Source organism: Danio rerio, chromosome 12 (genome assembly GCF_049306965.1).
Source record: "Danio rerio strain Tuebingen ecotype United States chromosome 12, GRCz12tu, whole genome shotgun sequence".
Classification (NCBI taxonomy): domain Eukaryota; kingdom Metazoa; phylum Chordata; class Actinopteri; order Cypriniformes; family Danionidae; genus Danio; species Danio rerio.
In genome coordinates this window covers 28,956,137-28,981,282 of record NC_133187.1, presented here as the reverse complement: position 1 = coordinate 28,981,282, position 25,146 = coordinate 28,956,137, and the positions used below count along the sequence as shown (strand labels likewise).

The following is a 25,146-nucleotide window of genomic DNA, read 5'->3' as shown; positions in this document are numbered from 1 at the left end:
AGTGTCAAAAAAGAGTGTGAGTGTCAAAAAGTTCCTTGTGAGATTAGCGCATCGCACACACACACACACACACACACACATACGACCTGTTTTATTATTAGCATGTAGGCTAATTTCAGTACATATTAAATGCTTTTTTTAAAATACAATAAAATAAAATAATTCTGGCTTTCCTATTTTAGCAATTGATTTAAAATATATACGATCAGTGAGAAGACACATTTAAATAACCTAACATCATAAGCATTTCTCTAAATAGCCTACTGTTGGAAAACTCGTTATTTACATTTCTTGTCTGCTTGTTTGTTGTCTTTTCTTTGAGCAACTTTGATGCAGGAACGATGAAATACGCCAGCGGACACGTGTCGACTGTCTGCGGACGGCAAATCAAGATTCATTATATCGAGCATCGGTCAAACGAGGAATGCACTACGGTCGTAAACTTTGACGTGTTTGTTAACGCTCGCATACATGTATGCCACACAGGTATTTATGACCGGCTGATAAACTCCAGAAATGAGTTTGTGGCTCTGCTTTATTTCACTTAGAATGAGTGAGTGAGAAATAATCAGATTTCGCATTTTAGCAAAACATGAAATTCGATAGCATGACATCATAGACTAAAAGCGTCCTTAGTTTATTTAAAAGGTGTAAATACATCCAGAAATGCTTCAGTTACACAACTGCTAAAAGCTAATAAAGCCCACCAGAGGGCGCGGGTTGAAGCAAAGTGAACAGTGAATTCTTAAGACTGAACTTTGACTGCGAGTAACTGGGAGAAATATTAAAGATGGCAAGCGTAAAAACAACCTAAAATATCACGAAAACGAATAAAAAAAATGTAATTCTAGTAATAAAATATTATATTTAATACAAATGGTCTCAATTTATTTCTCATAAATATAGACATTTAGATTGTCTGGTCCTTACAGGCTATACCAATTTCCCCCCGGTTTGGATTTCTTGCAAATGTATAGATGCCATAAACGTTAAAAAATAATAAATAATATCAATGACTTCAATAATATCAACTTAAAAACAGAAACACGTGCTTAAAAAGACTATTAGGCAAATACGCGTAAATTAGGATTTTTTTAAGGATGTAATTTATTATTTTTCTCATTTTTGTTACACAAAAACTTTCATAGGCAAGATTGAATTATTTATTCTTCAATATACGTAATAAAAACGTTTTTTATCAAGCGCTTTGCAAAACACTTAGGCCTATATAACCTTTTTGTAAATCGAATAGATAGATAGATAGATAGATAGATAGATAGATAGATAGATAGATAGATAGATAGATAGATAGATAGATAGATAGATAGATAGATAGATAGATAGATAGATAGATAGATAGATAGATAGATAGCAAATGATTAATTGATTGATACAATATTTATTAATTAAGCGACATGGAATTGAAAATTCGGGTCTATATCAGATAATACTTTAAGATTAAAAGTACATTAAATAATGGCGTTAATGCATCCTTTAAAATAATCCAACTATAATTGTATTTTCCCATTTCTTTTCTCATTTTTTTTTGCCAAATATTAATAAAATTAGCCTAACTAAAATATTTTTTTATTTTTGGTTATTTTTATTTTTATAATTATTATTTTGGTTTCTAACTCGATGTAGGCCCGTATACACAAACATCAGAATAATATGTACAAATCAAAAAGAAAGAAAAAAACATCACATTTCACATGGTCTCTATAAACACCTTTCTAATTCCCCTGTAAATGCTTTATGGAGCAGCACGTGCAGGCCAGACCGACAGTGTGAATCGTGAAAAACCGCGCGTGTCCTTAAGTAAATAAATACAACGATCAAACGCTGAACTGTTAAATGGTATAACTAGCAGAGCCAACAGTTACACATCTGCAATCTTAATCCAGCCATACATGAGCAATGTTCTTCTTGTAAAAATACAACTTGTGCTATATTTTAAACAATTTATTATACACAAAACAAAAATCTGGAGACAATTTTCCATCTTATGCTACTCTATAAAATTTAGGAGAGCAGGATAAGTTAACTTGAAGTGTTTGTATTGGCTCAAGACGCTGGTGGACTGCAGCCAGTCATTGTTGTAACAAAAATCACTTCACAGAAAGTTTTTTTTTCTTTTAAACACTGAAATCTGTCATATCATGGACCTGCCAGTCATTATGGAAATTATTTGGTTGAGTGGTTACTGATGGCTGTGTTTTATATAACACACACACACACACACACACACACACACACACACACACACACACACACACACACACACTGCATTACCAGGCCAGCCTAAACCTCCCAAACTTAAATATAGCCTTTCACTCATGAAGCTCCTTACTCAAGTTCAGAACCATGTGGGGAAAATACTCTTTTATGATTATTACATGTTTCAACACTCAATAGAAAGCATATGGTAAATTAGGCAATTAGCATAATATTTTCCATTTTGGACAGATAAATGATACCTACACATGCTGACAAATCAGAGGGTAGAAAGACATTTAATGGAAAAACAGTTCTTCTGGTCAGTTTAAAGATGTGAAAACATTCCAAGTATTGCAGTCGAACAGAACCACAGAGAGCGAGAATTGTCAAATGTATTATGTCTATGACTATAAAGATCTTTATTCAAAAAACATGAAAATTGTGCAAGCATTAAGAGTGCAACATGCACACTTTGGCTGCCAAATCTACATTTAGAAAAAAGACACACAGAAGACATTTGAACAGCACTCTTTCCCTGTGGGTGTACAGGCGAACACACCTACACACGCTTTCATTTGTTTCCCAATGAAAGCATCAGGCCACCTGGGCCTTGCATCGAAACTTCATCAATCTCAAGAAATGGAATCCAGTGGAGAGAAAAATCAAATTCTCATTTGCAAGATGGGTAAGGAGAGAGAGAGAGAGAGAAAGAGAGAGAGAGAGCTGGAGGTACCTGGGAAGGCTAACCTCTAGCTGAACCCGCAGCATTGAATCGTTTTGCCATTTGTCTGCCATACTGACAGGCTGCAAAGAAGATTAGACACTCAAGGTTGTGACTTCCTATTCTCCTCATTTCATACCTTGCAAATCCTGAAAGCCTTTCTCTCCTCACCCACAATAACTTTTACTAGAGCTAGACATATTATAGTGAACACAGAGGCAATATTTTCTTAACTAATGAAAGAAAACGCATGATGAATGTAGTGATGCATGCTCTGTTGACTCATCACCGCACAATGAATAGAGCCACTGACAATGATATGACATTAACGGTTGAAAATCTCCTCCGAATGATCAGTTTACTGAGCAGGAGGAAAAGTGAGAGTGTGTTTGGGTGAAATTACAAATGAGTGAGAGACAGAGCGTGAGTGAATATCAGCATTTTCTGCAGCATCGGAGCCTTCAGATAGATCTGAACTTTTGAACCCGAAAGGCAGAAGCAGCGATGCACTAAGGATGCTCTGGTCTAATATGAGTCTATTTCAATTAATTAATGCAAAGGGAAACAGAGGGTGGGAAAATGACAGCGTGTAGGAAAGATGGTGTCATCTTTGCTGAAGTCATTTACCGTGCCCTGTGAAGCCTGCCAATGCATCGTATTTGACTATTTCTAAGTGCATCCAAACATTAATCATGTTTAGAAAAAGATGGCTTTAAAAAAAAACAAAAATGATACTTCTCTTCAAGCCAGGGAAACTTTGTTTTATTTACACTGTTTCTATAGCAACTGGGGTCAATAATGTAGACTCAGTTGCCCTAGACAGAGTTCAGACAGGTCACGGAATGACCAGAACAAGACCCAGGGGTCAAAAGTTTACTGTAGGGAGGAAGAAACACTCAAAGTGTGAGCACTCACTGCAAATTGTATAGAGTTAAGAGGTTATGTGGACGAATACCAGCTGACGATGACTCAAAAGTGAGGTCACGTGAGGTGCTTTTGATTGCATGACTCCACATGCCACTGCATTAAGACAGATCAGGCTGCAGAACTAAAATTATTGACAGTAAATGTGATGATGACAAAAACAGGATTTGCATGTTGGCCACTTTACTTTGCAAGGGGTCGCTTAATTGCCAGGCTAAAATGTCTTTTTCATTGATGCATGCTCTTTTTGGACTCTCCAGAGATTCATTACTACAATCAATTTTCTAGCCAACACATCCATTAATTTAGAGGCTCTAAGATCTTGAAGAAAAAAAATCAAATTTACATCTCGATGATCTAATTTGCGATAAAGAAACAACTTAACTCTGAATCCTTTTCCCCTTCCTGATTGGCTTTTCCAGCTTTGCCTGTAGAGCTGTGGTGGGGTAAGATAACAGAAACGAGAGGGGCTTTTGTTTCTGGACATAAATCAAGTCAGTGCACACAAAGAGCCCAGAGCATGTGCAGCCTTTGATAGGACATGCATTGATATTAGCCTCTTAAACACACAAGCTCCAGTCACACTAACAAACCATACACCTTCTCTGGAATATTTTTATTGCTGAAACAATAAGTGTAACTGACGTTGTGTATGCGTTATAAAATTATCCTTTTTTATTTTGTTTTTTTAGTTATCAGATATTTTCAACCAGGCCATTCCAAGTGATAAGAGCATTTCTTCTCTTACTTTTGCATTTCCTAAACTTGACCTGGCAACATTTCCACCCCACTGTGAAGCTCCTCCTGCCCTGGGCTTCCCATCCTCGGCTGCAGGGCTGCTGTCATCCAGACGAGGCTGCAGGCACGGAGGGGTCAACCGTGCGGTCTGCGGGTGAAACTCAGTTCACATTACCATACAGACAGGGGCCCTGACAATAGAGCGCCCATCTGTTCCTGTCAGCTATAACAAATCTAGTGTCAAACCTCCCTCTGGAGACAGGGAGGCAGCGCTGGCTAAATGAAATAACACTGACTCCACCCATCGACAAGTCAACTGCTGCCTCGTCCTCCAGTCAGGTTAGAGCACAAGCAAGACACAGTCAATTTCCCCTTCCTCACACAGGCAGGCATGTGACATCACGAAGCGAGTAACGGTGCAGCAATTGAATGCTTGAACTATATTTACCCTCCACTACAATAGGGTAAATTTGAAAATATCAGCATGCAAGGATACCAGCTCATTCACATTACATATACATTTGAGCCAAGCAACAAAAAAAAGCTCTCAGCGTGAAGCGCCATTATTGAATAAAGGCAAATGAGAAAACAGACCAAATCTGAAGTTGCTGAAAAAGGTGCACATTCAAACCTTAATCTTCATGATTATATTCCTGTCTCTAATTTTATATGCTGTGAGATGCTCAAATGTCCTCCTGTAGGGCTTGAAGTGAGATTTCCAACTGGTGAACTAAACATGAACCCTGAACTGCACTTGCCCTTGCTGGTCATTATCTTTATTGTAAGAGCGACATGATGCGAATCTTCTGCAAGTTACTCCTCTTTGACTTATATGCCGTTTCTAGCAAAGAAGTGAATAAAAGGAGCACATCCAGGATTGACCCCTTTTTTGCTAAATTGCAAACAACATATAAAATAAATGGGATGATGGAGAATTCATTTTCACCAGGGTGGTGAAGTTTCGAGTCAGTGAACAAGATGTATGCATGACAAAAACAATGACTTATGCTTTTGTGTGAGTAGCCTGACATTTATTTCTTGGTTAATATGTTTTCTTAAGAATATTTTAATATTTAAATAGATATAGACAAATTCTGACTATATCCTCTTTTTTTATCAGATTATAACATCTTAGAGCTGGTTGCTAAAAATTAGGGCTGCAAGATATTGGAAAAATTTGACATTGTCATAGTTGTCTCTCTGCGATATACAGTTGAAGTCAGAATTATTAGCGCCCCTGAATTATTAGCCCACTGTTTATTTTTTCCCCAATTTCTGTTTAACGGAGTGAAGATTTTTTCAACTAATTTCTAAACATAATAAGTTTAACAACCCATTCCTAATAACCATTTTATTTTATCTTTGTCATGATGACCGTACATAATATTTTACTAGATGTTTTTCAAGATACTTCTATACAGCTTAAAGTGACATTTGAAGGCCTAACTATAGTTTGTTCTGTAGATAACAGAACAAAAATATATCTTAAAGGGGCTAATAATTTTGACCTAAAAATGTATGTTTAAAATTACAATCTGCTTTTATTCTAGCCGAACTAAAACAAATAAGACTTTCTCCAAAAGAAAAAATATTATCAGACATGCTGTGAAAATTACCTTGCTCTGTTAAACATCATTTGAGAATTTTTAAAAAAAAGAAAAAAAATTCTAAGAATTCTGACCTTAACAGTATATTATTCACAGAAGTACAAATTCACCAGATGACTTTAATAGCTCTATATGCAAAGTGATTAATTTAGATTGATTGGGATGATTTTGTACGTGAGTAAAATATAAATTTAAACAAACTACAGTCATAAATAAACACATTCGAGTAAATGTTAAAGTGACATAAATAGTGCTTCATGGTTTTCCGGTAAGAGTACCATTCAGGTACTAAAATTGAATAATAATAATAATAATGCACTATTTAAAGTCTCTTCAATGTCCTAGGCCTTAAAATAAGAAGCAGATGATAAACTTTGACTCTATTATGGTTAAATTCTGCAGTGCTTCCACAAATCTTACATGTTTTGACCTGTGCTTTCTAGTTAATTATAATCCCAACTCAACACTGCATATCTTGCGATGTGACTATTGCGGAAACACAAGTTCTGATATCGATGCTCAAACGATAAATTGTGCCTACTAGCAATCAATGCTATTGAATCAGTCCTTTTCTTAAAATTATTTTCTGCAAAGCTGCAGGGTTTTGATTCCTCTGAGAAAATTGTCAGTTGTATGATGAGTGATAAAGAAGAGAAAATGGATAAAATGCCCCTTAGGTACAGGGTTGAGTTTCAAGACCAGCTGGTTAGAGAGGAGTCGGGGATGATCAGTCACAGTTCTGGCCTGAAGCAAACTGCAAACTGCCCACGTCAGTAAAAAAAACAATCAGCTAACACAAAACACAGATTCTGACATGCTGTTTTTAATCTGTAGCATCTTGTTTTCAAACTCTCTTCACACTTTGAATTTTATTCTAGCTCGTTTTAGGGTCTACACAAGTGTAAATTTACTTTGCGTCTAAAGGGGAAGTAAGCTAACATTTCCATGCCATTGTTAAACACAGGCAAACATGCCACAGCTTAACCCCAAGAACCCATGCTGAAACATCATGCTTGCCTGCCACTAGAGAGAGCTCTTCATCCCCTTTGTATGGAGGTAAAAGACCACCCTCCAATTCCCACTTCAAACACTCCTCAATGCAAGCAGCAGAGTTGTGGGAATCCACTAGAGGGTGATCTGTTACCAAACACCTCCACTGGGGCATTTCATCATTACCAGTGAAACCCCCACAACAAGTAATGTGCTAAAGATGCTTTAGACAAGTTTCCTGTCTTGGCTTATCACAGCTTACATGCATTAGAAATATGAGTAAACACTCATATGCAGACAGAGTAGCTACAACTCACGCTCAGAGCCTCCTTCATCTTGGTAGTCAGAGGCCACTGACATATCATCTGAGGGGGCAGAGCGTCCCAGACTGGAGCTGCGGTTGTCATCTGAACTATCTTCAGGATTGGACTCAACTAGGGGAAAAAAAATAAATAAATACAATAAAATTTACAAAAGTGCAAAACTTTGTTGAGTGGATTCAAGAGACTGTGGGAGGAAAATCATTTTTGTGAAACCAACAAGTTTTCTAAAGAACCATTGTTCAGGGAAAGACTGAACGGAAATCTCGCAGAGTAATTAATTAGAATTATGAAACAGCTGTTCACTTACGTCTGTGGGGAAATTCTTGTGGGTGTCTGCAAAAGAGGATAGCGAAGTGTGTTTAGAAATGAAAGTTTATAAAACGACTTTATAAACAAATAAACCTTTTAATAAAATAATGGTTAACTTTGCATTGTACTATATTTTTTAGTAAGGATCAGTGGTGGAATAGTACTAAAATTATACTCAAGCAAAAGTATCAGTATACTTGCCTAAAAATGTAGTGCAAGTAGAGGTATCTGTTGTAAAAAGTTACTCAAAGTATGCGTAAAAAGTAGACCTTTCAAAAGTACTCAAGAGTAGTGAGCATTACACTGTGAAAAGCTGATGCATTTACATGTAACTTGTGGATGTGTGTAAACGCAACATTCTGTAGTGCATTTAGTTATTGCCCAGCAGGCAGGCACACAACAGCGTCTAATGACAATGTTATTTATATGTCTAATAACAACGTCAAATGACATTGATATTTGGTTGATTTTAGATTGTGTTAGAAAGTGACCAAAATCCAATGTCGAGCAAACATCTTAAACCACGTCATATTCAGGTCAAATACTGAGATTTATTCATCAGGTATGGCAACCAAAATCCAAAATCTGATATCTGTCACAGTGGTAACGTCCACACAACTTCAAGCTGTAAAATTATTATATTTACATCGTTGATTTTAGGTTGGGCGTTGGACATTGACTTTGGCCTGATATTGAGTTCTGACGTCAAACCGATTTTCATTTGCAACCAAATGCAACGTCCCCATGATGTTGGGGTACAACTTCAATTTGATGTCATGTTGACATCTTGTGTCTGCTGAGTGTTTAAGGCCATTTTGGTCATCATACAGTAAACATCCGTCATCTTCTCATCAGTGACATGCATCTAAACAGGCTTTGGGTCAATGCGTGTAAAGATTTTGGACGTCTTCTTGGACACTTTTAATGCTTCCAAACAGTTTGCTGCAATTATAAATCGCCCATGTCTTGAGGTAGTTCATTATGATGTGATTTACCTTTTATGTGTGATTTGATTTGACAGGAATTACAGGACTGAATTTTCTAATTCCCATAGACAAGAAATAATAAAGTAGTGACCACAGGTTGAAGGAAAGTAGGAGTAAAAGTACAAATACTGCACTAAAAATGTAATCAGGGGAAAGTTAAAAGTACACATTTTTAAAACTACTTATTAAATTACAATACCTAAGAAAAACTACTCAGTTACAGTAATTTGAGTATTTGTAATGTGTTACTTTACACCACTGGTAAGGATAAATATTTCAGGTCTGCAATTGAAAGTCATTCTACAAATTCTAAAGCAATCGAAGAGGTGTTTGAAGGAAAGAAGGATGAGTTTCTGCATAAACACATGCATGTGTTGCATGTGTAAAACTGTGCAGTGCACTTGCAAATGATGCACTGAGAGCTAAGTAATCATGCAACCTCGTGCTAAAAAGAAAAAAAGTATGCTTGTTCTCCTTGCAAACACCTTGTTTCAGAGCAGCAAACCACAAAACCACTACAGCGTGTAAAAGCAATGTAATTGTACTCCGTGCTTCTAAAAAGACAACAATAGAGGAACTGTGCAATTTGCTTCCTGTCTGTTTAACTTTTGTAAATCATTTGTAACTCGACTGGGAGCAGAGAATGCCAAGAGGTAAACAATTTGATTCTATCAATGTACTTTTTGTAGTCCACACTGTGAAGTTACAAACAAGTAGGAGCAAGAATGTTTTAATACTTGAACATGAATAAAACATACTGTGACATCCCTTACCTTTTCTGGACGACAACAAAATTTCTTTGGAGAATTTCCCTAGACTCTCGAGCTGCAATACTGAGATTCTCATCATGGAGGATCTCAAAAACAAACAGCTCACAGTCTGAAAATAAAAATGAAAATAAAAAACAACGCAAGTAAACTTTTTGTTGTACTTTAAAATGTGGCAGACAAATTGCGACTGTTATCCCACATGGTATTTCAGTGTTCAATAGGGTATACATGATTTGAGCTATGCAAATAATCCCAGATTTCCCTGTATTAATGCAAATGTTGTAAATGTCAAAATGTGTAGATGACAATAGCCACCCTGTCTGTGTCAGAACAAAGATAACAATGTCACAATAGCATTGTTAATGAAGTATCATTTTGTATAAAATGTATGCATCTGCAGTTAAACTGCAAAGCAAAACAGTTACAAGAATAGGCCAAAACTAATAAACTCATAAAATAGTCTGTAGGCCTACTCTTGGTTCAACAACATAACGCTGAAGTTTACAACAATTTGGCAAAGTAACTATTTACACTAGAATGTACCAACTACGTGTGCTCGGAAGTGCTATGAAAATAAGTATTTACAATATAGCAATTACTATGTCACACGCTTTTTTCAAATAGGTTACACTTTTCAAATACCAAAAGTTCTAAATAAAAACAAATTATAACTACAAATATATAGGCTATGAAATATGTATTTATTTTGAAGTAATAAAAACTCAAATAAAATAAATTAACAGTGAAACAGTGAAGAATACCTCTTAACAGTTGTCTGATGTCATCAACAGCCGTCCCCATGTCTAACTCCCTGAGTCCAACAGAAATGAATGTTTGTAGAATTTTACGATGTCAACGACTGAAGGTCATATCATTGCTGAATGAATTTGTTGGTCAATTGTCATCCTACAGCAGGAGTTCGTAGAGTGAAATCGAAGAGAAATCCACACACACACGAACCGGCTCGCGGAGGGAAGATGAAGAGGAAGTGCACAGCACATTGTTGTGAAAATGAAACAAGTCTAAAGAGATGCAGGTAAATCATTCTGTTATCCACTCCACTGACTTGAATGTGTGTCAAATGAATTTCAAATTATTCCAAGTGGATTTTCCACAGCCACAACATTTAGTCAAATTTATAGACCATCCACCCAGTTTTCAACCAGTTCAAAACGATTTTAACGCTTTAAGCGTTTTCTGTTGGGCCGTTTTTTTCCGTTCACCAACAGGCCGAACTCACTGCACCGTGTTTTTAATCTTATTGTTTGCGCCAAACACTATCAAATGTCTATCGACCATGAAACACCATCAGCGCTTTAGTGTAAGTACTGCTTCCTTTACTTTGAGAGATTAAAAATGTTTATAGAAAGTGTATAACTGTTAGGCGAGTTTGTGTAAAATAAACTTCCGTTGCTTGTCAGGTAACGTTAGGCTATTAGCCTACCCATTATGCTAATGTTTTATGCTACCTTTTTGTGCTAAAGCACACTATTTATATAATGGAGGCCATTTTAGCGCAACTGTAGCAGACATACATACCGTCTTTATGTGTATATAAAGGTGTTTAAGTTTTCTACCACTCACCTTGAAATCAATAAATTGGTGTGAAAATGCTGTTGTCACAAATATAACGTTACCCGTTACCGATGCCGTGTGACACTGACGGCTAATGTTATATGATATTTATGATAGCTATTATCTTAAATTTATTTTGATAATTATAGCCTATAGGCCTCTGTATTGTAAGAAAATAACCACAGTGTCACAAGAAAATAAACTACAAATTAGAGGACATGTTTTAAAATTTAAACTATAAATAATCTGGTTTTGATTGAACTGATATTATTTATTTATTTATTTCAAATCACAAACATATTTCTTTATGTAATAGGATAGGACATAATGAACAAGATGTACCCCTTTAGCGCAGTTCTTTTTGGTTAACTATGCAACACTCCTGGTCTGCCCTATAGACTCAGTTCAATGGCTCCTGTTCCTGCGGTATAGTCTCCTTGATTCATTTGCATCATATCACAAAAGCTTTTGCTTACCTTTCACAATTGTTTGCAAAATTCTGATTCAGCAGTTTGAGCTGAGCGAGCACTTAATGCATGTGAAAGACTGAGGACTACATCACATTGGGGCGGCACAACCTCAGTCTTCTGGTTTCAGAGTTATTACATTAATAACTGAATTTAATCAAAGCAAGGACAATTTATTTTGATTATGTTCAAGGTACTATATACATATACGTGTGTGGGTGAGTGTACTTGTGTGTGTAAGAATTTGAAAAAAAAGTAGTTTCAAAAAGGTATAGTGAAAAAATAATAACGCCAGAGGGGCTTTTATGATTAATATTATTTTTACTACACATGGGATAAAATCCCCCCACTCTTCCAACCTGGGGCAAAAAAAAGCCCCTGGGGAAGGTATAGAATCATGTGTCAACATAATATTAAGTAACATTAGATACATATTTGATCAAGTTAGGTTGTTCAGACACTCCAGAACAGTGTAAAAAATATATAAGTGCCGGTGTATTGTAATCTTATCAATATATTGTGACAATTCTTTTTTTTTTTTTTTTTTTACATTTTAGCATTTGACATACTTTTGTAATATTTTGTTTACAATATTGTATACTTGCAGTACAATGAGCACGATTGAGTTGCATTATAAGCATGTACAAATTAATCTCTTACGTGCAACTTTGCACATCTGTTTCCCTGTGGTTTCAGGGTTTGGGTTGTGATAAAATTATATTTGGTTGCAGTTTTGGTTCCACTGATACTCATTATTGTCATTATTGTTTTGCCTTAACAACTCTGCAAGTATTATTCTGATGAAATTAAATTCCACCTGTATTATTTTGCTGATATCTAACAGGTTTTAAAAAAGTACAATTGCATTTTCAAATTAACCTTTTACCACTGAGATCTTTATTACATAAGCTAAAATAAGGCTTTGCTTGCAGAGCAAATGTAATAGAAGGCTAGATTTGAAATGAGGTTTGTTTTTTTGTGTTGAGGACATTGCCACAATGGTAGTGTGTTGTGGGTTGTTTCCTGACTGTTGCTCTGTGGTTTTGGTGGCATTGCTTTTTAAATACATATATTCTCACCTTTTCTATTTCTCATAACTGTAATTAAAATAATGCTTATAGGAGTATGTATTACAAGAAAATAAAATTTCAGTCTAGGGCTGGGCTGATAAACAATATTATATTGAATTGACTATAGTCAATATATTGATTTTTTACTCTGTATTAATCTAAGAGCCAATCACACAGCAGAAATGTGCAACAATGAGAATCTAAAAGTGTGTTGAAATTAGAGATGAACTGAATTTTCGACCACTGAAATTTTATCAGACAAGTTTTTGTTAAGCCATTTAATGGACCGTCTGATATTTGAGACTTCAGTCATTGTTGGGGTACTCTTTTAAATCTGGAAGCGTTAACAATATATATATGTGTGTGTGAGAGAGAAAGGTGCATTACAAAAAATATATATTATTATTTTTATTTTTATTATTATTATTATTATATCATTATCGGTTGAGAGCCATATTGCCCAGCCCTATTTAAGTGTTTTTATTTTACTTTGTTACTTGCTGTTTTAAAATTGTGTGATTTTTTTTCTAGTAATTCCTGTCTCAAAAATTGTTTCAAAATAAATCCTGCACCATTTTTGTCCATGGGATTTTCTGACACATTTTATAATCTGCTTTTCTGAACAAACTGTAAATGATGATTGTCTATGCAGAAGCCCAAAAGATTTTGTGTTTCATGTGGTGTTGCTTGGTGTTTGTTTACCAGCCATTTCAAAAAAAGCCCCCTCCCAAGTCTCTATAATAGAGATTCTCTCACTTTAAAAAAAAACTTTTAAAAGAAATTGTTGCATTATATTAGTCTTTCGAAATTTAATATGTTTTTTTGGCATTATCAATTACCTGCTATTTCATAGAGAAAGACAGAAGAGTTTGTTAATGGCAATTTCTTTGTAATTGATTGTGAAATTTAATAGTTGGATAGTTTATTGTACATTAAATCATATACGATTGACATCATTTGTCCAGAGTAGTTTCTTTATGGCATATATCACATTCATCACTGGAGTATATTTTATTAAAAATGAGCCTTCAAAAGTTTTTGTTCAATTCAATGCAATATTTTGTAAATATTTATAAAATGTACTTTTTAAATTGTAAATAAAATCTAGTACTTCTAAATATATATATGTAAACCCTACACATATTTGTTTTTCCCATGCAGTATTAAATACATCTTCATAAGGTTGCACAATATGTCATTTCAGCATTGATATCACAATGTGTGTGTCAGCAATATTCACATCGCAGGATATGCAATATTAAGTTGTATTTATAGTTGATAAACAGTTGAAAATACATAAGATTTGCGCAAAGTATAACCATAACAGAGTGAAACTGTTGAATTTACACAAATTAAATTTAGGAATGTTCAAATTATTTTTAAGTGGTTGTAAACAATTTAATGGGGCTGCGTTTAAACAAATTTAGTAAATCCAGGGAACGATCTTTTAATTAAATTTATTTAACTTGTTTCTTTGCTCTATTGTAACTATTCTTGCTTGCAATTTGTTTATTTTTATACATGATTCACACCCTTTCAAAATCAACCCAATCAATCTGAATTATTTTTTTTCTCATTAAATAGAGCTATTCAAGCTATCTGGTCAAATTGTATTCATATCTCAATCTACATCACAGGACAACAAAATATTACAATGTCAGATTTTTCCAATATCGTGCTGCTCTTCATCGTCATTATGTTTTTATTATATATCAAGACATTTAATCAGAGTCCAGTTAAAAACCTAGTCAAATTCTTTAGAAAAATATAATTTGACTACAACTGCAAGCAAGCACAAATGTGGCTTAAATTATACGCCTAATATTTTGAGTTTTATTTAATAGTATTTGGTTTTTCAACCTCACTAAACTTCAGAAGAAAAAAATCAGACCAAGCATTTACCCAAACAACATTTGGTGTAGAAAAAAATGCTAATAAATTTCACAAATAATTACACGAAAAGGTCAAATAAACTGAAAAGGTGTTTTCCAACACAATCTCACGGCAATTCGTAACTTTTTCATTTAGTGGCTAATTCGTATGAATTCATACAATCTAATTTGTACAATTTAGTACGATTTGCTTATATCCCAATGACGGTTGGGGTTAGGTGCCATGCCTCCTTTTAAAATCGTACCATTTCGTATGACTGAACTCATACGAATTCCTACGAATTAGCCACTAAACTGGCAAAACATAAAATATTTAAGTTTTCTCGTGAGATCAGGCTGTATTTTCTTGTAAAACATACTCCAATAATATTTGTGGAGTCTACAGCTTTAATGGAGGCATCTTGTTCTGTGGATTCGCCAGTTAGAGTAAGGTGTTGCACACAGGTACAGGGTGGAGGACGATCATGAAAGAAAAACATGTGAATGGAAAAGGGGGAGCAGAATTCCACTGAGAGGACATGACCGAATGACCCCTGCGTCACTGTCCCTGCAGCTATATGGCCCCTTGTGAAGGCAGATAGAGGAATGAGCGTGGCCCTCCACTTCAGCATGCGCACTGCCTCCTGCCTGCTGGGCACAGCCATATGAAAGGATCTTGCCTTTGTAATCCGCCCGGGATTACACCTCCCAACAATGCACAGCTGAAAGGGCGACAAAGACCCAGTATCAAACACAAGCCCGGGCTGATGAGAGGAACCTGCTATGATCTCCTACCACCAACACTGCCTTCAGCGCCTCTCATCTCCCCAAGAGAGCTCTTTTAGCATTCACCCGCTCCTTTCTTCTGTCCCCTTATCTGGAAACACAGGCTTTTTTATCTCTGCATTCCTTTTCATTTGCGTTTCACTTGGGGGAGGGGCAGAACTCTGTCATCTGAGAGCCCCCCCCCCTTCGCCTCATCCCATACTCAACCACCCCGACCTGACAGAAATCACACTCCAATCTGGTCACACACACACCCCTTCAGAGACCTGGGGTCAATATATGAAGGCATTGGCAGCCATCTTTTTTTGTTATGAGAGTCAATTGCTATCAATCGGCTTATGTAATGCACTTCTTGTTAAATGGTATGATAACATTTTGGCTCGTGGGCTCAATTCTGTCTATGGTTTGACCCTTTGAACTCTGTGGAGCTCTTTGCTCCTAATTAACCTCTGCACACATGCAAGAGACACTTCAGGCACTTAGGAGATGTTTGTGTTGGTGGTTTAGGACCTGTGTGGTAAATATTTCTGAAGAAGATGTGGGGAAAGTATGGTAGTTTATCAAAAAGGATTTGCAAGGTATCAGTGGATAAATATCAATCATGGTGAACTTAGAAGAGCGGTTTTCACTTCAGCTCTGAATTCAGTTAACTGATGTACCATATAAAGATTGCTACTGTTGTAGTCAATAGCATTGGGGAATTATAAGCTGAAAAATGTTGTATTATAAATGAGAATTAATTTATTGACTTATGCCAATGCTTTAAAGGATTGTTGGAAAAAAATTTTATCGTTATCTGGTTGCAAACATGCATGAATTTATTTATTGTCATGGAATTTTTATTCTTGCAAAAAGCATTTTACATTTTACAACAATCCACACACCATATACAATCCTATCTAGCCCCAACAAAACAATACCCAAATAAAACAATCAGCATCTGACATTTAAAAAAATTAGAATAATAAAATAAATAATAATAATAATAATTAAAATATATACAAATACAGAAAAAAATGAATATAACCAAGCTATATACATACATATACCTTCACTCAGTCCACAACTAAGGTTTTTTTAATCATTAAAGACAAATTGTTACGCAATAAATTGTTGACATTTTTTAAAAACTGCTTCCTTTACCTTTGATATTGTATTCAATTTTCTCAAGTTTTAAAAAGAAGAGCAAACCTTTAAGCCACAATGAAATAAAAGGGGGTTGTGTGGAGGTCCAAGACAACAGTATTATGTGCATATAGCGAGAAGAGATGCAAAAGCCACAATGTCAGCTTACCTTCGGTTTAAGGAATTTATTTATTTAAGTGGAACATTGTAATACAGTAGTAGTAATTTTTGTTGCAATGAATGAGTTTATTTCTTTCTTGCACAAATAAATAAAGTAATACAGGACTGAAAAAGTACAAAAATAAAAATATAATTTTCAGTTTTATTATTCTCATGATTTTCCAGACCTGTATGCATTTTAATTTAAGTTAAAAAATACTTAAATTAAAATTTAAGTAAATTAAAATTACTTAAAAATACAAACAAAACAAAAAAATACTACAAAAATGTTGTTGTTTTTTCTACAGTGATTGTCAGTGGGATATAGTGATGGTTTGGATCTGATTGATTGTAATTGCATATATATATTTAAAATATTCCACTTTTTTCTGCCTCACAAAACTAATAATGGTTCATCATCAAGCCATACTTTATTATAATTTTTTGAATATGTAATTGCTTGTCAAATATAAATGCTTATTATCAGATTTAACCAGGAAAAGGGAAAATAGATTTTCAGCTAGATTTATACCTTCAGTTTTGCGGTAGCTCATATAATGACCATTTGCATGTTCCAAACATTAATGCATTTTTTTTTCTTTTCCATAATTTTGAAGAATTATTTTGTACATACAATAAATATATGATGTTTTTGACCCCTCAGATTTTAACTGTTAGGAAAAAATTGGTTCAACAATTCTATAACAATATGTTGCACATAATTTTTGGAACTGGGTTGAAACTAAATAAAATAAATAAACTATATATGAGCAATTCCAGCATTATGGATGTGACATTTGCATTTGACATTGCAAAAACTCAAAACAAAAATTTGCATAGACAGTAGACTTTAACATTATATTGAAACTTTTGTTTATATTTTCCAGAACAACTGACCACAGAGTTAAGGTACCAGAAAAATATCAAGCTGTTTTGTATTTTAAATGTGGAAAATAAACTTGCGTTATGGATGTGACACAAAAAGTCTGCAGGTTTACAGTACACAACATACTTTGTAGAAAATCTGTGAATTAAACTGTACAACCCAAAAGAAGCAATGATAATCAAAAGGATAAGAGTCGGCTCTCTATAAAACAAAAATTATTGGTTTTATTTTATTTAATATTTTCACATTCATAAGGAAAAATTGTCATTATGGGTGTGACATGTCTCCGTTATGGATGTGACGGATGTGAAATTGCCACTTGCGTGACTTTTTAAAATCAAATAGATTAGTTTGAAAGCATTGACAGATGCATTTTTGAGTATTTCTACTGTAAAATACTTGATTACCCAAAAAACCCAAAAACGGTTTCCGTATTTTGGTGAAAACTTAATTTTTTTCATGGCAAGGTTGACATTTGCACAGAATTCCTCATATCTAATTATTTAGCTCATCTAGCTGGCGACATGGTGCAGTGGGTAGCACTGGGTCGCTGGTTTGAGCCCTGACTGGATCAGTTGGCATTTCTGTGTGGAGTTTGCATGTTCTCCTTGTGTTGGCGTGGGTTTTCTCCAGGTCTTTTGCTTTTGCAATTTCAGTTTTTCAATGTTGATGTTCAATAAATAATCATAGATGATAGTAGAGTGTTTCTTTCAATTAGTTTAAAATCAAATAATGCACCCCTCATTCAGAGATCTTTCGATATGTGAGCGTATTTACTGTACAAAACCTGTCAGTGAATAATGAGGGCAAAAAATTTAAATAAATAAAATAATTGTTCATTTATTTTAATCAAGTTAAAATGTTCAATTAATTGAGATTTTGAATTTATGCCGAATCACCCAGCCCTAAATCAAAGTGGCGGTATGGTGGCTTTGTGGTTAGCACTGGCGGCGCCTCACAGTAACAAGGTCACTGATTTGAGACCCGGCCGGGCCAGTTGGCGTTTCTGTGGAGTTTGCATGTTCTCCCCTTGTTGACGTGGATTTTCTCTGGGTGCTCCGGTTTCCCCCACAGTCCAAAGAGATGCACTATGAGTGAATTGAATAAGCTAAATTGTCTGTAGTGTGTGTGAGTGAGTGTCTATGGATGTTTCCCAGTTCTGGGTTGCAGCTGGAAGGGCATCCGCGGTGTAAAAAATTTACTGAACAAATACTGGTGGTTGTTTCTGGTGTGGCGACCCCTGATGAATAAAGGGAATAGGCTGAAAAGAAAATGAATGAATCTATTTAGCTAATTTCACTTAATTACATAATTGTCTGTAAAATATAAATATATCTGAGAGATTTATTTGTAGATTTTAAAAAAATCATTATAAAGTAATATCTTGTTAATTTCATTAGTGTATTTAATCTACTCTGATATTGTATCTTCAGCTTCTTCATGCCGTAGCTTATATTCTGCTTGTTGGAACATAAAGCCTGTGGGATTCAGAAGTGGGCGGTTGGTTGTATCAGTATCCACTAATAATCAACCTTCAGCGCCTTCCAAAAGAGAGCAGGGAGGCAGTCCATGAGATCAACGATCTGTCACTGATAAAATGAACTGTCAGCTTTCATTTGTCTCCCTCTGGCGCGCACTACTCGCCTCTCTAAATCATATCAATGACAGCACCGGTTACACTTTGCCAAGCTTTAAGATCCCTTACAAACAAAACCACATGCAGGAAATTTGTCAATTCAATTATGCCAAAAACTCGAGTGCTATAGTTTTGAGACTAACTGGCAATCTCCCAATTCCCTCGTTCTGAGCAGGTGCAATAACTTTACTTCTGTTTCTCTCATAATTTATTTTTATATATTTTTAAATCTTGCACATGCTTGTTTTTACGCTGTTACGCTGTCTAAGCCAATGTGTGCTGGTTGCTCACTGGCAGAAACCCAGCCTGAGAGTTACAGGGTCTTGGAAGCATGTCTTTCTCAGTTACTCAGCTAATAAGGCAGTGAACTGATTAAATCGGCTCATGGGGATGTGGATTGTGGCAAGCCATTTTAGCATTTAATTTATAAACTGCTAGTATCTATTTTTATATCAGTGCCAATTTTGAAAAAGTACCTATTTCCATTACTAGTGCCTCATTAATGCTTAATCTTTAGTATGTTACTAGCAATATTTAATATGATATTAGTCACTTTTGCAATAATTACTAGTTTGTAATTAATAATGATATCCAAAACAATAATTAAAAAGTCCCTATTATGAATTATTAAACATCATATTTTGGTTTTGGGAGTCTGAAACAACAGGCTGATATGCATGCAAGGTCAAAAAGTACTTTCATTGTCTTATAATATACATTTATTTTTACCTAATTATCCCAACAACTCCCATATAAGTTGTTCAGCGATTCATTTGTTCCCAAACCCCTCCTTTGCGTGAGACTAATCTGCTGTGAATGGTCCGATGACCCAGTCTGTTGTGATCGGTTAATCCACACAGTGGCAAAAGTTATTTCATTTTATTTACTATTTTGAAAATTGACCGCGCCGCGTGTGTGTAGGAACAGCTGATGTTGGCCAGAACAAAGACAAACTTCAGAGTATCGCGAGTTCAGAAATGCATTTAAATCAGTACAGGAAGAAGTACTGATAATAGATAAGTGATTACAAGCCATATGGAGCGATTACAAGTTATAACACACAATTTAATACATATTTTGCAAACTACACAAAACGAGGCAACAATTTTAATTACACTTGCATGTTATGATCCGGAGGAAGAAGAAACTGGTCCATATGAAATGTAACAGTTACTGAAAACGTCCCTGTCAAAGTCTAACAAAGTCCTATACATAAATAGTCTCTCCTGCTCTTTCCTTTAATAGCAAACGACTGACGAATCCCGCATTGCAGTACAGGTTATTAAAAAACTGAAAATTGACAGGAACAAACACAGCACAAAGTTGGCTATACTGTGGTGTTGTTGTGAATTTGAACTTTAACCTTTTATTCCCTGCAGCCGAACCTCCATCTGTCAGTTATCGTCATCTTCAGGCCATGATCAGTTCCATGATACCCCACACTCCGCTAATGTCTAAAGGAAAAGGTGCGTTCACATTTTAATATTTTACAAATATGGTGATGTACTGTATCAACTTTGACGAATTAAAGATCCGAACCCAACACAATTCATTTATTCGACTCTAAGTCGACTGTTTTGTTAAAGAATCAATAGTTTAAAACACGGTGCACTTTCAGATTTAAACCTCAGCTGGATGTTTTCATTCACTTAGTGCTGTTACACAGTGCATGAAAGGTCATTAAAAAAAAAAAAACATAATAGGGGCTCTTTAATTATTTTCCAGTCACAATTAAAATGCGTGTTAGTCGATACTGAATAGTTGATGTCAGTGACAGATCTCCATAATATTTATTGGCAAAAATGTTAAAATTGTTGCCAATAACAATAGGATATTTAACAGCCATTAAAGTATAGTATCTAATATCTAATAAATTAGTACAATCAAATGAATAGCTACATTTTTTTATTAGGCATGGGACGATAATCGTTTTCAAGAAATACCGCGGTTTGTAAAAGTCAAGGTTTTAAAACCGCCAAAATGTTCTGTAATACCGTTCCCAAGGTATGTGTAAGATTTTTTATTTACATTTTTTATTTGTTTTTTTGGATAACAGAATCACAAGCAGAAAAAGATCTCCAAAGATGCTGTTTTAAATTTCGGTTGGGATACTATTTTTTTTCTTTTTAAATATGCCCTTTGACATTCTGAAATGATTGAGTTGCAAGGGTGTTCATCATAAAATCTGAATTTAGTCTTCTGCAATTGCTAGCTGTTCTGCTGATATTTATATCTTGCCCAATCATTATTAATTGCAATCCTGTCTCCATTATAGTTCCCTTGTTTTATATTTACTGTTCATTACTTGGTTACCAGTATCACCTTCAGCCACTCAAACATGATGGAAATGCATCCTAATTCACATTTGAAAATGAAAAAAGTTCTCTTAAGCTTTACCCTCATGTTAGAATGGAAACATGACTAATATGTTCTACTTTGTAATATCTAAACCTTAATGAACAATATATATAAAAATATAATTGTTGCATGAAATATATTTAATAGATTTAAGTTGATGATTGCTTGCCATACATAGATATGACTGAGTGTGAGGGGGATGGTTAAACGGCTCTGCTCTTCCTGTTTTCAGCTAGAGGAGGCGGCCCATCTGCATGTGGCCACTGTCTCAGCTGTTGACTGTATGTCTGTGAAAGACAAGAAGACATATAAAATGACCCCCTGACCCCATGAATAGTGTATACGGAACTCTTTTTATCTCTGACATGCTTCAGAGGGACTTGAACAAGACTCAGGAAGTCAAGCTAGGCATTTGATTTGTAAAAGACCCTGTGACAAGCACACCCAGCAGGGAGAGTTTATACATCGCAAGCCTCAGATCTACCCAAAACATCACCTTTAAAAAGTGAACTGACAGCAAAGGGCGGTGTACTTGTCAATATGATTTTTGCTTAGTTTTTATACAGTGTTTTTTTATTTATGTGATGGCAATAAATTCCATTAGAAATAATTCTAATATGTTGAATTGACGCTCAAGAAGCATTTCCTATTATTATCAAGATTGAATTTTTTTTTATTATTTTTTGCTGGCAGAAGGAGATTCAAATGCAAACATCTCAATCAAATCCATATAATTGCGTAAATTTCCTTAAAATAAACGTGAAGGCATTTTTCCTCAATATTTTTGGCTTAATTGCTTTATGAAATTAAGCTTAATAATTGCACTAGTTTGCTTAAAAAAGTTATATTTAAATCTTAGGTATTTTGCGAAATCTTATCAATATTTTATATTAAATCCATAATATCAATTTTTTAATTATTTAGAATTTAGAAAATATGCACATTATTTTTAATGACCACATCATTTTTTTAATGAAAATCACAAGCCTCAAGATTTATACAGTGTATTTTAAATGTCCAAATATTCTTCCATAAAATGATGAGACCAATATATATATATATATATATATATATATATATATATATATATATATATATATATATATATATATATATATATATAGTTGAAGTCAAAATTATTAGTCCCCCTTTTAATTTTTTTTCTTTTTAAAATATTTTTCAAATGATGTTTAACAGTGCAAGGAAATTTTTACAGTATGTCTTTTTTCTTCCGGAGAAAGTCTTATTTGTTATATTTCAGCTAGAATAAAAGCAGTTTTTAATCTTTTAAAAAGCTATTTAAGATCAAAATTATCAGCCCCATTAAGCTATTTTTTTCCGGTAGTCTACTGAACAATCCATCGTTATATAATAATTTGCCTAATTACCCTAACCTGCCAACCCTAGTTAACCGTATTAACCTAGTTAAGCCTTAAAATGTCGCTTTAAGCTGTATAGAAGTGTCTTGAAAAATATCTAGTCAAATATTATTTACTGTCCTCAGGGTAAAGAAAAAATAAATCAGTTAATAGAGATGAGTTATTAAAACCATTAGTTTTTTAATGACTGCATTGCTGCTGACTGCATCTTTCTCACACGCACATCTATTTTTCTCTCATCTTTTCACACATAGCCTGTTCCTATGTATATTATTGTTTGAGGCTGCTATTTTTATCTTCCTCTAATTCTCTGTATCTGTGCACTGCTTATTTTGCCCCACATTCTGCAGTGTGAGTCGTTTCTGAATGCTGACAAGCTGGTGAAAAACAGCCTCCTCCTTCTCGTCCTCCTGCTGAACATCTGTCTCTGCAGCACTGGAGCTCCTCCACTGATGCCCACAGATGGGACTCACAGTAGGAGCCCATAGCCAAACGAACCAAAAGGGCAAGCAACAAACATTATATGCTTAAAAACTGTAGAAGTAAACATGTTAGAATCTAGATTTGTTTCCTTTTGGATTTGGATGCTTTTCTTTTATGATAGTTTTAGCATTGTTTTTTGGTGGGGGCCATTACATCTTTTCTTTGGTCTGTTGGGCTTTAGTTGTTTGTTTGTTTGTTAGTTTGTTTTCGGTAATAAATTGGGAAATTTACTAGCCAATTACAAGCCAAGATATTTTTATCAGCATTATATCTTTACCACCAGTTTTTGTCTATAAGTTAGTTGTACAACATGTTTCACAAAAAAATTAAGCTCATAAACTTATTAATTATAAATATTTTTCTTAAATGGAGTATGTATTACAAAGAAAATAATCTAAAAATACATATTTTTAGATTTTTTTGTAAAATGTACACACTATATGTAAATGAAATAGTTTCTAGATAAATCCTTCATCTTTTCTTATTTCCTTTGACGTCTTTTTTAAATGACAGATTCTCAGTTTACCATCTATCCAACTCCCATTGCCAGTTACCTTAAAAAATCATTTTATTTATATAAAACTTGATTTTACTTTATATGTATATATACTGTTTGATTTTTTTAGTTCATGTGGATAATTAATTTTTTAAATAGAATACACTCTGATTGACCTTTGGGAAGACACCCTTCTCATCCCCTGCTGGACAGGCCCATGGCTTTTGTGGATTAATTTAGGCCTGAACTCCAAGTGAACCTGGTCAGTGGAGAGGGTGCTGACAGTGCATGGCTGCTGGGGCAAATACTGTGCAAACCCAACACCCTGAGTAAATATTGGAGCAGTCCATCAGATGATCAGGAGATTGAAACAGAGTTGTCCAAGTCTTTGCAAACTTTCTATGGGAATTGAGCCTAATAGAGATAGCATCTGGGGATACAGTTTTTCCCTTCTAATTGCTCAACTGATTGCCTACATTTTTAATCAGATTTTCTAAAAAAAGAAAAAAGGACGTCAAATTAAATATATGCATGTATATTTTTGTTGTCCATTGCACTAAATATTTCTGTGTTAAACAAATCTGTGGGTGAAAAATTAACTATTGATAGTTTAACTATAAACATTGTAAAAAAATAAAATAAAATAAACTAAGTTGACAACTTCAGATTTTATTGAAACAAATTTCAGGACATTTTTCAGCTTTTTCAGCTTTCAACCTAATTACTACACTCAATATAAGTTGAGTAAACTAAAAAATGTTGATTTTGAATTGCGCATTGGATTGCATTCACTGTAAAAAAAAGTTTACTCAACTTTAAATTTTAAGGCAACAAGCCTCAGGACATTTGAGTTTACTCAACTTAAATCGAGTCAAGTGTAGTAATTGGGTTAAAAGTTGCTCAAAAATTTCCTGAAGTTTGTTGCTATAAAATTTTGAGTTGAGTCAACTTTTTTTACAGTGAATGCAATGCACAATTCAAAATCAATAGAAAATCCAAGTATATTAACAGCACATTGTTATTTGTGTGTAAATGTACAGTTTAGACGAAAGTGGCCTTAAGAAATATCATAATGTCTTAATGTCTCATAATGTCTTAACTTGATGTTTATGCTGTGCCAGATTGAATCCTTAAATCAGTGAGTGTTACACTGAACACCAATGAGTGTTTACATGTTTAGAGAGCCTGAAGGCACAAAAAGGTGAAGAGGTCATAGGAAGCCACCCGGTGTGTAATGCAACATTCCTCTTGTCAAACTATACAGACTAGA

The 25,146-nt window shown here is 34.6% G+C and overlaps 1 protein-coding gene and 1 long non-coding RNA gene across 7 annotated transcripts in view; one reads left to right on the top strand and one right to left on the bottom strand.

Annotated features, from left to right (window-relative positions):
* The window catches only part of skap1 (src kinase associated phosphoprotein 1), a 52,970-nt gene extending 41,724 nt beyond the window's left edge, over nucleotides 1-11,246 (bottom strand). The window contains 4 exon segments of one of the 2 annotated variants that reach the window (NM_001080011.2): nucleotides 7,515-7,631; nucleotides 7,828-7,853; nucleotides 9,589-9,694; nucleotides 10,347-10,557. In NM_001080011.2, coding sequence (NP_001073480.2) covers nucleotides 7,515-7,631; nucleotides 7,828-7,853; nucleotides 9,589-9,694; nucleotides 10,347-10,386 — 289 coding nt within the window. In that variant the 5' untranslated portion in view covers nucleotides 10,387-10,557. 2 annotated transcript variants of the gene reach the window in all.
* LOC100535964 (uncharacterized) overlaps nucleotides 9,351-25,146 on the top strand; it is a 38,784-nt gene continuing 22,988 nt past the window's right edge. Inside the window, exons 1-5 of one of the 5 annotated variants that reach the window (XR_012388031.1) lie at nucleotides 9,351-9,468; nucleotides 10,498-10,621; nucleotides 20,540-20,626; nucleotides 23,248-23,402; nucleotides 24,036-24,138. This is a non-coding gene — a long non-coding RNA (uncharacterized lncRNA). Of the gene's footprint in view, nucleotides 9,469-10,421; nucleotides 10,907-20,539; nucleotides 20,627-23,247; nucleotides 23,403-24,035; nucleotides 24,139-25,146 lie in introns of those variants that run through there. The other 4 variants (XR_012388030.1, XR_012388032.1, XR_663066.5 and 1 more) reach the window with 4 other exon arrangements.